The 16685-nt window shown below is 47.3% G+C and overlaps 1 protein-coding gene across 1 annotated transcript in view; it reads right to left on the reverse strand.

Annotated features, from left to right (window-relative positions):
- Positions 1–12291, reverse strand: part of LOC144115608 (piwi-like protein 1) — a 132323-nt gene extending 120032 nt beyond the window's left edge. Inside the window, exons 1-2 of the mRNA XM_077650029.1 lie at positions 12155–12291; positions 3674–3820 (exon numbers count right to left, since the gene is read on the reverse strand). Coding sequence (XP_077506155.1) covers positions 3674–3820; positions 12155–12157 — 150 coding nt within the window. The 5' untranslated portion in view covers positions 12158–12291. The remainder of the gene's footprint in view (positions 1–3673; positions 3821–12154) is intronic.
- Between the last annotated feature and the right edge of the window lie 4394 nt (positions 12292–16685).

Below are 16685 nucleotides of genomic sequence, written 5' to 3' on the forward strand. Positions count from 1 at the left end.
GAAGTGAATAAAGAAAGCCCAAAACAAAACATAGAAACATTCACAAATATGTATGAAGGAGAGACAGAGGTATTAAAGAAATAATAAAGACAAAAATATATTACATTTTATGCAGTATAGGAACGCATGAAGTCTTTAAAGTTTGACGGGTTCATGCTTAGAATGTCGATACCCATTTCAATTAGGGAATTCAACAACCTTGGTAAATTATTCTCAAGCATCTGTTTGCTATAATTAGTTCTGTATCTCGAAACATTCCATATTTCTGTGCGGCGTGTAGTGTAGGCAGGTACATTCTGATGCAGGTTCGCGATTTTCACTAACGTAAAATTATGTTTCCTGCTGCTATAGTAAAAATCCCGCAGAAGTCTGTATGTGTAAATGTCGTGAATCTTTCTTATATTATACTTCTCGAAGAGTGGTTCAGTGTGTTCCGTAAAGGATACATTGGCAATAATACGTAGAGCCCTTTTCTGCATGATTAATATATTATTAAGATTTGATTGTGTCGTTGTATCCCATACTAAATGACCATAAAATTTTCAGCTGTTCCACGCGATGTTGTGATGTGGCTGTTTGCGAAGTGCGGGATTTCGCTGCACGACGATGTTAGAACGACGAGCTGATTTCACTGCACGACGATGTTAAAACGACGAGCTGTGGGACCGCAGCAGTGATCACGACAGCAGCGCTAGTGAGGACGATGGCGCAAGTGTGGGCGAGTAGTCCAGTGACATACATTTTCGTTTTGGAATGCGCCCACAAGCGTGCCCGCACGCGGCAGCTGATAGCGGCTGGTGATAAGCAGAGGCCAAAGGATAGTGCTATCGCGTTCTGTTATTAAAGGAATAGTGTAAACGACTTCCAGGTTTGTCTTTTTTTTTTTTTTTCAAAATGTGATGTGGGGGAGTCGACATTCTAGTAGACTTACAATCGTGTAAAAACGGTAAACACCGAAGGTATATTCGGAGCTACCTTAATGGGCCAGAGAAGATCGCGTTTAAGTATAAAGTTGGTTTCTGAAACACATCAAGGCGCTGGTAGTGATGGAAGAGAAAGAATTCTAATGCCAGTTTGTGAATATGGGGCCAGTCTGACCGCTGTTGCCCTGGGAAACGGTCTCTTCTCGCATTGCTGGCACTCTCCGGTGTCCCTGCCGCGTGTCTGCTGTCGGCGCCTGAATCACATGAGCAACCAACCGAGAGGTGGTGCTCGCCCTGAGCAGTCTTTGCCACGTCCTGTTTTGCACTGCTTGTGGACTTGAATTGCTGTAGCACAATTTGGTGTGACACTACAAAAGCAAAAGCTACAGAGACTGCTGCGCTTGTCAACGACAGGCACCAATTGCGCTACAGCCCGGCACGTTGTGTCAAGAGCGTCTGCTCGTTGCGATCGTAAATGTTCCTCCCATGGCTGTTTATCATCATGAAGCTTTCGCATAATTCGACCACATTTCAAGTAATGCAGCATTAGTTAACGGATAGCCAACGCGGAGGTTTTGTTATATAAAGGTCGACCACCACAACATTTTTGTTACATGGAGTTCGCAAATACACACGCTTCAATGGGGGCAGTGTCGGGGAGTTGAGAAACTTCATAACAGAGAAATTCTCTACATGGAGGTTCATTACATCCAGGTTTAACTATACTGTCACTCAGGTTCTGGGTTTGCAGAAAATTTCACCCATCGCCTCGAAGTGGCTCCGAGACTAGCCAATAGGAGAAAGCATTTTGGGTACATACAACCTTTATCCGTAAAGTTTCGAGGCTGATTTATTTTCTTCTCTAGAAATGATTCTACAAAACAAATGTTGGTGCGTATGTGTAGCGCCATCTTTTCAGGCTAACCTGAGCTATTTATGTTAATCGCTGTGGCAGCCGCTTGATGGCACTACATGTAGAAAAACACGTTGTCACTAGTCGTCTGTGCATTCTACTGTGAGTGAATGTGGAGAGATGGACGTCCACCTCGAACAGCGTGTAAGCATAAAATTCTGCGTGAAGCTTGGCAAGACCGCTACACAGATGTATGAACTCCTTTGTGACCCTTACGGCAATGAGACGTTATCGTGGGTGCGAGTTTTCGGGTGGCACAAGAAGTTCGTTTCGGGGAGAACGTCAGTGGAAGAAGACAAAAGGCAGAGGCGCCCTTGAATCTCAAGGATTGAAAACAACGTGGCTCGGATCAGGGAAATCGTACAGCAAGACCGCACCACTACAGTCCGCATGCTATCAGATGCTCTCGACATTAGTACGACAACATGCCACCAAATTTTGCCTGACAACTTGGGGAAACGAAAGCTGAATGCCAGACTTGAGCCGCACTCCCTCACGCATGACCAGAAGGACACGTGGGCATCAGTGAGAGCTGATTTGCTCTCCGAGACAGAGAAGGATGCTGCATTCATCGACAGCATCATTGCTGAAGACGAAACATGGTGTTTTCAAGACGATCCTCAAACAAAGAGGCAGAGCACCGAATGGCGGTCCACTAGCCCTCCGGCATCGGAAAAGGTGTGGCGACAGAAGACCAAAACAAAGAAGATGCCGATAGTTTTTTTTCGATGCCAGCCAGAGGTGTCATACACCACGAGTTTCCCACAAGGGCAGACGGTGAATCAGGAGTTTTATATCCGCGTGCTCCAACATATGTGTGATGCACTGCGACGCCGTCGCCCTGACTTATGGGCATCTGGACAATGGAGCCTTCTTCACGATAACGCAAGGTCGCACACTGCTCTCAGCTTGACAAAATTTCTCACCAAGCACAGCATTACAGTACATCCCCATCCGCCATACTCGCCTGACCTCTCCCCATGCGATTTTTTCCTGTTTCCTCGTGTGAAGAGAGCCCTAAAAAGTGCCGGATGTAGGGAGTGGAGGCCATTCAAGACACCACGACAAAGGAGCTGACAGCCCTGCCAAAAGAAGCGTTTTCCAACTGTTTTCAAGACCTCAAGAAGCGTTGGAAGCTGTATATAGACTCCAAGGGAGACTATTTCGAAGGGGTGCTGTACAAATGATTTCAAAGTTAAACAAACTTTTTTAATGGATTCTGTCTTGGAACTTTACGGACAAAGGTTGTACGTGGCTTCCATTTGTTTTGCAAGGGAAGCTCACTTTTCTAGAACAGTTTTAGCGAAGAAGCTGCCATTGCTTGTTTCATATCACCCATGTTAACAATACGGTTCACAGAAAACCTGCTAGGAACTGTGGAACAAATAAGGGTGTTATACAGTACATCTCTCATATGTTACAAGTATCAGTACGTCAAAAATGCAGTTAGGTGCCACTGTGCAGTGTTCCTTGGGTCTATACATTGTTATAGAAAAGCAATGTATTACCAAAGAAGGATTTTTATCATCCTTTTGTGTTTCATGCTGTTTGAAGTCCTTAAAATGGGGTACTACTGCAGGCCTACTTTTCTGAAAATGTGAGATGACTTGAACATGCTGCAACCAAGCAACAAAATGCACCCCTCTGCTGCTAAGTCTCGTTGCTTCGTGGCAGTTCCCAAGGAGTAAATGAACCCCAAGTGCTACGTTATCTGCTAAAAATAAACACTGAACACTTACAGGTTCTCTAATCTGAGGCTATTTTTTGTATTCATGAATTTAATCACATGCAAAACTTCACGCATATACTGAAAAACTCAAGCTCAAAAGCTCCTTACACTGCCAGACGAACGACCAGAGTCATCTGCAGGAAGAGGCATATCCTCTGTACCAGGGCGCCTGGCTTGCTGCTGCAAAGCTGCCCACAGCAACGCTCCACGCCCACCACGGCCGCAACCTGCATAAGGCTCATCGTCCTTGGAGGCCTGCATGTGAAATGGAGTGGTGGAAAAGTGACTACACTAGTACAGAGGGTTGATATATCAGCACCCGGATACCCTTGGCAAGCTTGTATCAAAATGCCACTGTCACAGAAGGAACTATCGCCTGCAACCCTGGGATCAGCATCATAGCATGCATTTCTATGACAAATTTTTTATGGCACAAGGGCATCTGTGGCCAAAGAGCGCCATGGCACAAGGTTTTTTTTTTCTTTCACTCAAGGTGTGGTCAAAGACCCATTTCCCAAGCATTTCACCATAAAGAAGCAGGGCCCCAGGCAGGGGAAGCTTTTACCCACTGTATCACCAGTGGGTATCCTGGCGGCACTGGGGATCGAACCTCGCACCTTTCGCATGCGAGGCAGATGTTTAAACAACTAGGCCACCGCTGCGGTCTAGCATGCATTTCTAATACACTTAATGCACTGCATAGTGCTTAATTATTAAACAGGTGGCGCTTATGGTTACAAAGTTGACTGTCAATTGACTCAACATCACAGGTACAAACTCCACTGAGAGTGCAAAGGACTTCCAATGAAAAAGATGCACTGACAATAGAAGGTATTCATGTGACGTCATCCACAAGGGGCACTAGCAGCCGGTGCATCATTCGCCGTGGTGGTGGTCGCACACGCGAAATGTATTTCGCGTCTCGTCACTGATAATTTCTGTCCGGCCTGTAAAACCATGTTTGAGTAGACACACCATGAACTGCACGAAACAGAAAAGAGCGGGCAAGCTTCAAGGGACACTGAGGAGAAATTGAAGTTGGCTTGTATCGATAGAATACCAGCTCCTGATCACAAAAACGCCACTCTTACTGAAAACAAAGCACTTGGAAAGTAGAAAATAGCAAGAACCAAAATACAGGTATCGCTGCCACAGGCCAATCTCACAAGTACAAGTGTGATGACGTCATAGGACAAGAGACGCCACCTTGGAGGAATTTTCCTTACTCCATGGAGCCACGAATGTCTGAGGCTAACAAAGGAAGGTTGCGCGGTTCAATATTGAAGTAAGTTTTGTTTTAAAACCGATAGTGCACCTTTATCACACAAGGAAGACAGACAAAAGGCAATCTGAATGTTGGAAGCAAAGAAAACCGATGCTTGGCAGCGCCACAGGCGGCCAGGAGAGTTTCGATTTGTTATGGCGCTTCGCGTCTATGAGCTTTGCGTGCCCCGTAGTTTTGTTTTTGACGCGCCTCGATTTACAAGCGCCGAACGGCAGAGGAACTCCAAGTGCCACTTCAAGTGCTAGTTAGTTAACCTTTGAAGAAGCCTGTTGAGGCTGGTTAGATGATCGCCACGGTCGATGAAAAACTATGATGACACGATGGTCGGTATTGTACAAGGCAGTTCGCAGTATAAAGAGCACTTGTGCCTTCGCACGCTCGCCTGGCGAAACATTCCCGGCTGTGCCAATCAACTTCAAACTACTTAACCGAAATCGTTTTTTAGGGACGGGAGACAAGGTACAAGGCAGTTAAGAAAAATTGCTAATGGCCTAGCACTGTTAGGCCAGGATATAAGCAGCGAAAGCGCGGAGACTTCTGCATCGGAAAAGTGCATTCACTATATGCGCCTTTATTCATGGCTAGACCTTGAGCCGTCGTGGTGGAGTGGTAGCGTCTACGCCTCCACGGCAAAGGCTCTGGTTCGATTCCGAGCCTCGGCACAGGTTTTTTTTTTCTTTTATTTAGTGAGTGGGCGGGGGGTTTCAGTGGCTCCCATAGATGATGCCACCGAATACGTTGGTTAGCAGTTAAGCGCAGGCTCTGTTAAGGCGCGATTATACTCCGGTGTAACGCGATGCGCGCTGCACGGCGACGTCACGTCGGCCAAAGCGAGACCCTCTATATTCCAACTGCGCTTAACCACCGACGCGTTCGGCGGCTTCGGCGCACTCTGACCGCACTGGCGGAGACTTGGAGCATGTCTATATTTCGCGCCGAATGCTCCAGCCGCCGCTGGCCCGGCCAAACCGATTCGGCTCCGCGGCGAGGTGCACGTTGTGACGTCATTCGATAGCTTCAGTAGTTGGGCGGACCTGTTCTTTTCAAGCTCTCGGCTAATTTAATCCATTCACAGTACACATCTGAAGGTACATGCAAGTGGGCGAGAGAGCCCGATCCAGTGGACCCCGTACCTCCGGAAGCCGTTGAAGCGTTGTGCGTCGGCTTTACTTTCAAGCCGCCAACTTTAAACGCGAGCGCCCTTGAGCACCCATCCGTTTTTTGTGGCAAAAAAATAAATAAATAACCCGCCTGCTGCACCGTGCAACCGCGCCATTCAAGGAATCACAATCCGTTGGACCCAAAGCCCCAGCCAGCCTCCGATGGGCGCGATGCGCCGACCTTGTCCTGGCCCCTCGCGACTCCCGGCACTGGGGTTATATTTAATTTGCAACGGCTGCTCACGGCGGAAGGGGGGAAACGACCCGCTGTCGCCTAACCTAACCGTGCTCCCTCAAAAGCATCGCACACTCTGTGGGGCTGAGGTCGCTGAAATGCAAGCCGGAGTTTTTGCGAGAACTTCGTCGTCGGATTCGGGAACGGGATCCATCATAACGCTGGCAAGACACCGGTGCAAATGTAAACGAAGCGATGGTAGCGAACCCCAACAGATGCCTTCAACGTGCAGTGGCGGTAGCTTTCATTTCGGCTGCTGCTAGACCGCACCGCTAGCCGCCAGAAATCGCGGAGTCTGCGTTTACGTCACGTCTCACGTCACTCCGTCGTATGACGTCATAAGAGTGCGCCGCGACATCATAAGAGTTCCCGAGTTTGAATCGGACCGACGGGAAAAACTTCTCAACTTCGAATCCAAATTTCTTTGAAATAAATGCATCTTTCGCTCCCGGACAAGCGGCAACAAAGCCATGAAATGCTGAACTATCAGATTTTGCTAACAAAAAAAATTTGATAGAGTTCTCCTCACTGCCCCTTGAAAAGGTTCCAGTTTGTTAAAACATTGACCCGTAGGAATGCGGAGGTGCTGGCATGGTGTGCGACGTACAGGACTACTGCCATGCGCTGAATGCACCGATATTGAGGCCTGCAGAGTGCACGGCGTAAGTTTGTCGACAGGCAAAGAAATCAAAGCATACAAATCTATGAGAGGGTGCACCTGCTTGAGCTTGACAAGCGGGCAAGCCCAAAAGCTATGCTGAGGGTGCCAACAGCCGAAGTGTCGTTTTTGGAAAGGTAATTAAAATGTTTGTTTAGCTAGCTTTACTGAAAGTGAAGTGTTACTACTGAATCTAGTGCACTGTGCATCATTGCATTGCTGTGAACCAGCCTAGATTCCAGGTCTTGTGCATTCGAAGCGGCGCTACAATGCTACAATTAAAACATTCTCACTGGGTCTGCCGTTCATGCTGCGAGCACATGACAGTATTTGCTTGACTACAGCCACTGGAAATATGAGTTTCTGCTATGCCAGTTTTAGAATTTGGGTAATTAATCATGTGCTGCTTATCCATGATGCGTCCTGCATGCAGTAGCATACAGTTATCAACTGATATTAAATGCTGCAAGTCGTGCACATTCTTGAGTGCAGCGCTGCCGGACAGTTTTACTGCCAGATTACAGCACCGGGTGGCCGCCCAACTGAAGCACTGAAAACAGGCAGCTCGGTTATACCACGGCACACAAGAATTCTACTGCAAACTTCCTGTACGCTAACAGTTCCACAAAGAAAAGTGGATGTTGACATAACAATGTGCAAAGATGTTACGGATCACTAACGTTTCAGGCCAGGTACCTCACGGCGTACCGTGACACTGGGTGAGCTGGCGTGAAACGACCACAAACATGGCGCGCTTGCCGCGACAACTGGTAGTGTGGCTTCAGTGAATACCTCATATACACTGCAAAACAGTGCTCGAAGCAATACAATAAATGGTGTGTCACTTACAAAAGAAAAAAAGCTAATGCTACCGAAACAGAGTACAAATAAAAAAAATTAAGATAGAAATAGGTGTTGCAATAATAGCCACACAAGACACCCGACAACAGTCGACGCAGAAGTGCAATTGCAGCATGTCTAGCTTTATTAATGCTATTGTTTAAAACTGGAGTGTAATGTTTAAGGCACATTGTCTTAAACGTGAAAAAAAATGTACGAGAAGCAATTGGCATAGTTGGATACAAGTTAAGAAAAGGCGGCTTTCCTCCCTCGAAGGACCCCCTTCCATTCAATGATGTTGGCAGGTTCTCAAGAACCTGGTAGCGTATACAGGGACGGGTCTACCCCCTTTCTTCTGCCACTCTCTGCATTGGCATGCTAGCAAGTCAAGATTAGCGAACCTCTCAATGCCCATCATCTTTGTCGTGTAGCAGCTACACTGCAAAGTCAGACAGCCAAGACCCTCAACTGGTCTGCCAGTTGACAAGAATCATGCACACATAGGTATAGAATGCTGCAGTGCACAGTTGCTGAGGCAGCAGAATTCCTAAATGACACACATTGTAACATGGCTTGTGTAGAATAAGTAGTCGCAAGAGAAACCAGGCAGTAAACAAAATTGACTAAAACTGAACGCTGCGAAGGTCCGCAAGCACAATCGCACCTTTGTTGCCACACTACAGCAGCTATATCCCATGATGGGGTTTTCCACTGTATGCTACAATCTAAACACGCGACTAGTAATGGCATGACAAACGTCCACTCTTCCCCTTAGTGTAACGCAGGTTTCCTCCCTTCCAACTGAGCAGCAGCTATCGTGCAACTTGCTTCATCTTGGGAGCAACCAGTGTGACACGATTTCCTTCTTTCCACACTAATGCAGCTGGCACAACACTTGGGCACAGCTGTCGCAAAGCTCATTTTCCTCCTTACCACTTGACAACCTGCCCACCGGGGTGTGGGCAGCCTGCCATCCTCTGGCTTTAGGAGAGTACAGGATAACAGCTCTTGGAAAGAGCTGTCAGGTAATACAGAGTATCTTCAGCGCTCTTATCATTTCTTAGATTTCTAAATGAAGAGGCTCTCAACAGCCCCATTATGGGTTTCCACGATGTTTTTGCAAATGTTGCAAAGCATGCCTTTTGTCACAAGCACAGACGTCCTTAGAAACGGGAGCCAAAAGTCCAAAGCACTTGTCTAAACTCTAGAATGTTTGGGATAAATTCAGAAAATGGTTTTTCTAAAGAGTCATTTGCCTTGTTATGATAACGAGCTAATCTGAGAATATCGTACAGAAGATGTATCCTCTCTTTGGTGTGAAACTTGTCACCCTGCTGAAGAACCTGAATCATGCACCAGTAGCAGGCCTCAGATACATGGGCAGCCTAATGAACATGGCAGACAAGGACCTCAGGATGTAGCTCACAGCATTTTTACAGCATTCTAAAAAGATTTCTGACAAGCTACACAAGAACAGCCAGAAAAATGCCCACTATAACCAACAAGGCAAAAATTAGGGGGGGAGGGTTATTGAGTCCAAGCGTTCCTTGCACAAAGAGCATCCAGTATTCCTTGCAGCTCACAGCTGACCTCTATATTAACAACCAAATTGTTGACACCAGTGAAAACCAGAGGTGCCAGAGAAACTTGCGCACTACGAACAGACCTAGACTTGTAGTGCGGGACGGATTAAACGTGAACAAGCTTCAGCCAAAGGTTCAAACTTGCTGCCTTTCTCTGCTCCATTGTTTCGGAAACTACATGCATGTGGCTAGCCCGTATTTTTTTTTAGTGTAGATTAACTTCTTAAGTGGTAATGTGGAATGATCATTTTGCACAAGGGTGCTGCCAACACAAGGATGCTGACAGAAGTCAACAAGAGCAACAAGCCTACTACTAAAACCAACTGGGCACAGCTCGTGCACCAGTCAAGTAAATCACTACTTTGGTAAACTGAATTTTTTTTTGCCAATAATCTCCGCATTTAGCATTTGAACCGAACACCTAGCCGAAAAATGCCAATTCCCCAAAAAAGAAATCAACGCCGGAAAACATACGCCGGATTTGCTCAAAAATAAACACTGGAGAGTACACGGCCCAGTTATACACCAGTGTTGCTACCAGGATTCGTTCGAAGTTATTCATCCTTGCTACCACGGCGTAAATAGCACTACAAAGATCACCCCTTTTCCCCAGAGAGTGAAATACAAAGTTGCAATCAAATTACGCTACAAAAATCGGCCATCAGACAACTTCTGCACAAGATTTAAATGCCAAGGAACAGCTGGGACGCCAACTCCTGCAATGGCCAGGTAACCGCAACAAGACAGTAGCTTTGTTCGATTCAGCCGTGGTTCTCTGCACCGCCAGCACCGGTTCACGGTGCGCTGCACCGAAGCCCTCGATTCACATCGCCCCCTGCGCCACTGGCCACTGTCCGCGATTGATTTGGGTGCAGCCGTGGTGTCACTGTGGTGCAAGGAACCCTGGCACCGTCCGCGAAGGAGGTGCAGGAAAGTTGTGCACATGCAGACAGCTTTGAGCAGACGGCGCTAACATGCTCGCAAGTATTGAAGGTGAATTGAGGGAGTTTTTCAGTGTCGTCGACGGGTCCTATGTCATTTTGCGAGAAAATGACGCTGAAATATATGCAACAGCAGGTAACTGTTTTTTGTTGTACCTGCTACTTGTAACAGATAGCTAAGCCATCCGTGTGCGTGCGAGTTCACACAAAACTTTTTTCTCAGACGGCACAACAATGGTGTGTGAGCTGTTGTAAAAATACGGGCAGGGCGAATCGCAGGCGTGTTTTGCCGGCGCCGGTACCTCTGCCTGCTGTGCTAGCATGCAGGCAGATGCTGCTGGTTCGCCGCTGCCTGGACATTAATTCTGCTGCGGATACGGGGATGCCGGGGCTCACGCAAAGCAGCGAGGTAGCTTTTAAACTGCTTATAAAGAGCTAAATGAGCGAGGCGGGCTTTCGACGGTAATTTGTGGGCGCCCCCCTATAGGCGTCGGTAAATATGTAGTGCCTTCAAGCGCGCCGAAAGTTCTTCGAACGACTCTCTAGATAGTCTGAAGAGCCTCATGAAGTCGAAATTGAAGTAGCAATTGCAACCACGCTTTTACAGTACTTCGGAATTCGGCTACAATCAGTTCAAACAAGCGAGTTGCGCCAAAGAGCAGCACGGAGTCGATTTCCTGCTATTCACTGTCGTAAGAGTAGAGCTACTCCATAACAAAGAACTATGTGATGTCCCCGTCGTCGGCCATGGCCAACTCCATGGACGACGCAAGTCTCGTTATGCACGAAAGCGACCACACACAAAAAACACACGCGAGAACTGCACCACTGAACACCTCCGCGGCGAGCAGACGACAAGAGCTGCCTGCACGCTGCACTCGATTGAAAATTGCCGCATATAAGGTGCGGCGCTGCTGACGCGCAGCGGGGCTGACTTACCCAAGGCATTGGGGTTTAGGGATAGTGAAGGGAAAGTGGATTTTAAGAGGTTAGAAGTAACCAAGCGAAGGTTATCTGATTGGTGGCTAAAAGCAAGACAGGAGTAAAATTTCACAAGACATGGCTAGGTGGCTTGAGCCACCGCCCGATGTAAAGGGTTCAGCCGTATCCATCCATCCATCCAACCCGCCCGATGTAAAGGGTTCAGCCGTATCCATCCATCCATCCATTTGCACCACAGAACTGGTGCCGTGAACCAGCTCTGAATCGAATAAAGCTAGTAATCGACAGCTCAAAGCCCCTGAAGAATTGTAACACTGTCTTGAAAATTAAGCAGGCCCATTTCACATCCAATATGCTTTATCTCGATAATGCTGGAATTCCAGCTGCGCAATGCCACACACTAACCACGACAACTAAGCCTAACTCGCCTGTCAAATCTCGCGCCATGCCGTGCGCCAACATGTCAGTGTGGAGAACACACGACCGGATTTAGCTGGTCGTGGGAGAACATAACCGTCATAGCGTAAAGACAGATGCATATTTTCCTCAACGAAAACCACTGCTCAAACGCAAGCTTGCTAGCGTTCCTTGCGTGCACGGAGACGCGCGCGCACCGAACGCCAACTTCAAGCAATACGAAACGCTAGGCCGAAAAAAGGCTGCAGGAAGTGCAAGCCTAAATAGAGGGAACAATCAAACATATTTTCCTCAACGAAAACCACTGCTCAAACGCAAGCTTGCTAGCGTTCCTTGCGTGCACGGAGACGCGCGCGCACCGAACGCCAACTTCAAGCAATACGAAACGCTAGGCCGAAAGAAGGCTGCAGGAAGTGCAAGCCTAAATAGAGGGAACAATCAACTGGCATGTCCGAAGCAGCAATAAACGGAAGTCGAAAAGAGTAAACGACAAATTCCGTAAACCCCTAGTACAAAAACAGCTCTCACCATATTAGGTCACGAAGAGGGTTACAACGAAACCGTTTGTGCACTGTGACCTCTGAGCGAGCCGCGTTCGATAAAGCCCGAGACCATGCGCTGCGCGCACCGCGCGTGAGCTCGCTTGCTTGCGCTGCTCAAAGAATGAAAAAAGGGGCGAGGGCATGGATGGAGGAAAGACGAAGTTCGCCCTCCTTCATGGGCAAGGGCTAGTGATGAATCCGCTGGATGAATGAACCTTTTTAAATCGCGGTGCTTCAAGCCACCTAGCCGGGTGGATGGATGGGAGGTAGAAGCGTCCCCTTTTACTTCTGTTTTTACGGAAGCGTTTGCGGGTAGGTAGGCTGGAAATGCCGATTAGTCAGTGGGATGCGTGTCTGCGTGACGTTTTTTTCGCTTCGCCCTCGTTCTCAACCGGATGTGGGGTCGCCGCGCCTCTCTCGGCCTGTCCTTAGAGCATAGAGCTAGGTCCGTCCGTCCGTCCGTCCGCCGCTAGGTCCGTCCGTCCGTCCGCCGCGCGCCCGCGCGTGGTCCGCGGGCACACAAGCGTTTGCGAGTCGGTAGGCTGGGAACGCTTATTGGTCAAAAAAATGTGACGTCATGCTTGTAACGTCAAGGTCACGTGATTTTTAATGACGTCAATTTTGGTTGGAGACAGACACATTTTCTCTAGGTTTTTTTCGGAATTCCCCACGTTTTCCCAACGCGCGCGGGATAAAAAAAAAAGCGCATCCTGCACGTGTGCACGTGTCTCTAGTTAGGCTAACTGCGCCGCTGATTCCGCATTGACTATTCCTGCCGAAGAGGCTCCAGGGAAGTCTGCCCTGTCTGCGTTTGATTCTGTTTGTTTACTCGTTTTGGCCAGCGACACGCGAGTACATGCATCTCCGCGAATCCGCCCAACACCCTCTCAATGCTAAGGCCTCTCCACCGGCCGCGTGACGTCACGCCAAGGGACCGTGCAGGCCCCGCGCTCCGCGATTTCAGCGCGCCGCGCCCGTCTGCACTATTCGGGTACTGCCGTACGTAGCTGCCTTATAAGTGATTCCTTCATTTTCATTTTTGTCGTTGCTGCAGAAAAGAAATTCGCTAGTTTGTGCGCGCCTTAGGCTATCATTTTATCTGCTTTATATATTTTTTTTATTGCAGAACACCTTATTGTCAAGAAAGTTCGAGCTGCTAATACAGTTTTTTATAATAAACAATTTAGCATACGGCCGCCAATTTCGCATTATTGGTCATTATAATAAAAAATTGATTAGTTAATTTCAATTAATCATCTAATTATTAGGTTCTATCACGTACATGATGTCTGCCGTGCGGTAAAATCCATCCGCACAGACCGCACATGCGTATATCTAGTTGTTAAAGTAGAAGTTCGTGAACATTGAAAAAAAAAACACCGTCTACTGCGCATTGTGTTAGTTTTATTCTGTATTGTGTTTTGCTTAAAGCTTTCACACACAGCAATAATGACACTCACAATAATGTTGCGCTGTTGAGTATTTGTACAGCTAATCTGACCCTTACAATAAAAAACGACGAGACACCAGCAATGAAGTGTGCGCAAAGCATTTTTATTGCTTGGGAATAAAACTTACTTCTTCTTAAGCGTTGCTGCTTTCCGGGCTGCGGCCTTCTGCTGCGCATTGTCTTGTATGGCATCATTTCTTAGTTTGCAAAAGTTGTTTAGAACAACGTTGGTTGCAACGCGTACTACCAAGCGCAGGAGAGTTTGTGCAGTGTGGCCATTTTCACATGTCTCAATGTCGTGTTCGTCCAGGAGGGAAATCGTCTGTGAAATCACGACACCACGTTGATTTCTACAGGAGAGAAAATCTTCCGCGGTTGCTCCAAAAGACAACTTCTCTGCAACTAGTTTAGTCATCAGTACCATGTGAACTGTGCATGGCTGGGGAAACTTCAGCCCTCCTCTCGACAGGTTAGCTATCATGGCAGTATTTTCCGCTTCGATCTCTCGATTTTCAATCACCAATGTGCTGAAGCAAGCAGAACATGAAAGCTTCTTTAAAGCAGCATGAGCAGCGTATCCTGCAATGTAGACAATAGCATCCATGTCAGAGTGGGCGTGTGTAATATCGTCGTCGCTGACAGCCACAGAAAAGTTGCATGGGACAAGATCCTCACTTACGTCTTCAAACTCTGTTTCCTCGCGTGGAAATGTCAAAAGTTTTTGAAGACGAAGCTTCTTCTCACATTCGTAGAGCTGACGCACGGAAATGTGGTACTGTGATCCTGCCAGCTGGCGGTAACGGCCGAACCGGTCTTCTAGCGCATCCGTCTGAAATTTGCCCAGCAGTACGTACTTGAAGTGAAGTTCTTCTAAGCAGTAGCGCGAGAGTTCTACCAGAGAATAGCATGTCAGTCGCAAAGCACTGTGAGTCTCTTTCGTCAGCGAGCCACTGGTGATGTTTATTCTTGCCCAAGCGTCCAACCAGTCCACAACGCCGCTCAGGAAAGCTAACTGTGTGTCATCAACAGACCTTACAGGGTCTTGCATGCTGTCCCTTAGCCTCTGGCCTTTGCAAGGGGTCTTAACATTGACTATTTGCCACCATGTGAGGATAACGTCAATGAAAAGAGCAGTCGACTCAGCTTGAGGAATCTTGAACGCGGAACCATGTGTCCTGAGGGCATTTGAAACAAACTGATTAATGACGTCGAGAGCGAGCTTTACATTTTGCCGCTCCATTGAGGTTGGATTCACGGCTTTTGCGTTCAGTCTGTAAGCAGCCTTCACAAGCGACGTCTTCTCTGAAGAATAAAGCTGCCGCACAGCTGCGAAAGAAGCAGCTTTCATACGAGGAGGCCCTTCGGGCATTGCTCCACTCAAGTCCATTTCAGGGAAATAGAGGCATGTTCCAGGGTTTTTCTGGTTAATCCAATTGTTCCTAATGCACTTCAAGAGATGCACAGGATCGACCACGTAGAAAAGAGGGCGAGCGTTATCGGCTGGATGGGGATAGACAATGCTCACCTGAGGACTTGTAGCAAATAACGACATCATCTTGCGGTTCAGAGCATTGTTGTCCGTTATCACAGCGATAATTTTGAGCCCCATTTTCTCAACATTAATGATTATGTTCTTAGCATGCTCGTGCAAAATTTCTGCGCTCAGTTTGCTCACAGGTAATATGTGAATGACGTCCTTGTTTGCAGAAAGGAGTGATTGTACCATGAACACATGGGCTGTTGTTGCTGGTTCCGTTGAATGAACCGACGATCCTACTATTGTGCCCCCTTTGTAGTCGAAGTATGGTTTTATGTGGATCTCATCGATCATCAGGGTCACTGTCTTCTCGTGGTCTTTCATTGATTTGACTCGTTCTCGGATGTAGGAGAGACAGTGCGGTTGATTTTGCTCCACAAGAGGGTCAGCTTTGTAATTTGAGCAAACACGGCGCAGTGTGGAAGGATGGGGCAGAATGATTCTTGATGCAGCTCTTGTGAAGTGATATGCGTGAGGAGAAATTGAATTCAAAATACTGGCGAATACCAGCAGCTCTGCGCTATACACATGCTGTTTCGCGAGGAGAAGCTCTATCTGCTCAACCAGAAATTTCAGCAAAGAAGACTGTTCTTTCGTCGTATCACTGTCCTCAATGAGGTCTGCAAGCAGTGAACCGACAAACTGCAATACTTTAGTATGTTTCGACTCTTTCGTCACCTCAGGTATATTATGCAAGCCTATCTCGAGTTCTTCTAGCAGCAAGGACAGGCTGGAGGTGTCGCATACTTGAGCTGGCAGAATCCTGCCTGAAGGAAGCGACAGAAGCTTCACTCCATTCAAGAAAACAGAAAGTGACAGATCAGGGAGAACTACCAAGGCGCATTTCACATTAGGTGAAGGATCATTCTCGATGAGAAGGAACCTAACGCACTGCTCATCGACAGAAACGGTCCAGAATTTCGTGTTGCAGATTCCAGGCAACTTAGATTTGAACTCCTCGTAAGATGAAACTTTGTTTCTTTTCTGTTCAAGCTCATTAGACTGAAGTGACTTCCTCATAGCCTCCTGCAAAGCAGCGTTTTCCCTTCTTGCTTTTTTCGTCTCTGGCGATTCACTCCGTCCAGGCGTTGAGGACAAGTATTTTGGGCAGTTTGGAAAAAACAGAAGGCGCAGCATCAATCTTCAACTGTAGCCTGTCACGCTTCACCTCTATTATTTTCCCTGTCAGTTCATCTTGGTGTGACAACGTCGTAATGAAGTCGCCTGCGTGGAAGTGCAGTTCACACCACCTGCACGAGAAATGAAGCAAGGCCATTCGCCATGACTCTCCTTGCCTAAAACACTAAGTAAAAAGAGTCTGAATAGTGAACAGCTTTTACATATTTACACAGCTTTTACACAAGCCTTATGCACATCCACAGAACTAAATGCTTCCTGGACAATTCATACATAAGTGTAAGAAGTGATATCATTGCCTACAAAGACAGCATGCCTTTCCGGGAGCGACAGCTCACAACTAAGATAATTACCAGCGCCTATTAAGCAATATTTCAGAGTCTTACCCTCGAA

This window comes from Amblyomma americanum, chromosome 1, assembly GCF_052857255.1.
Source record: "Amblyomma americanum isolate KBUSLIRL-KWMA chromosome 1, ASM5285725v1, whole genome shotgun sequence".
Taxonomy (NCBI): domain Eukaryota; kingdom Metazoa; phylum Arthropoda; class Arachnida; order Ixodida; family Ixodidae; genus Amblyomma; species Amblyomma americanum.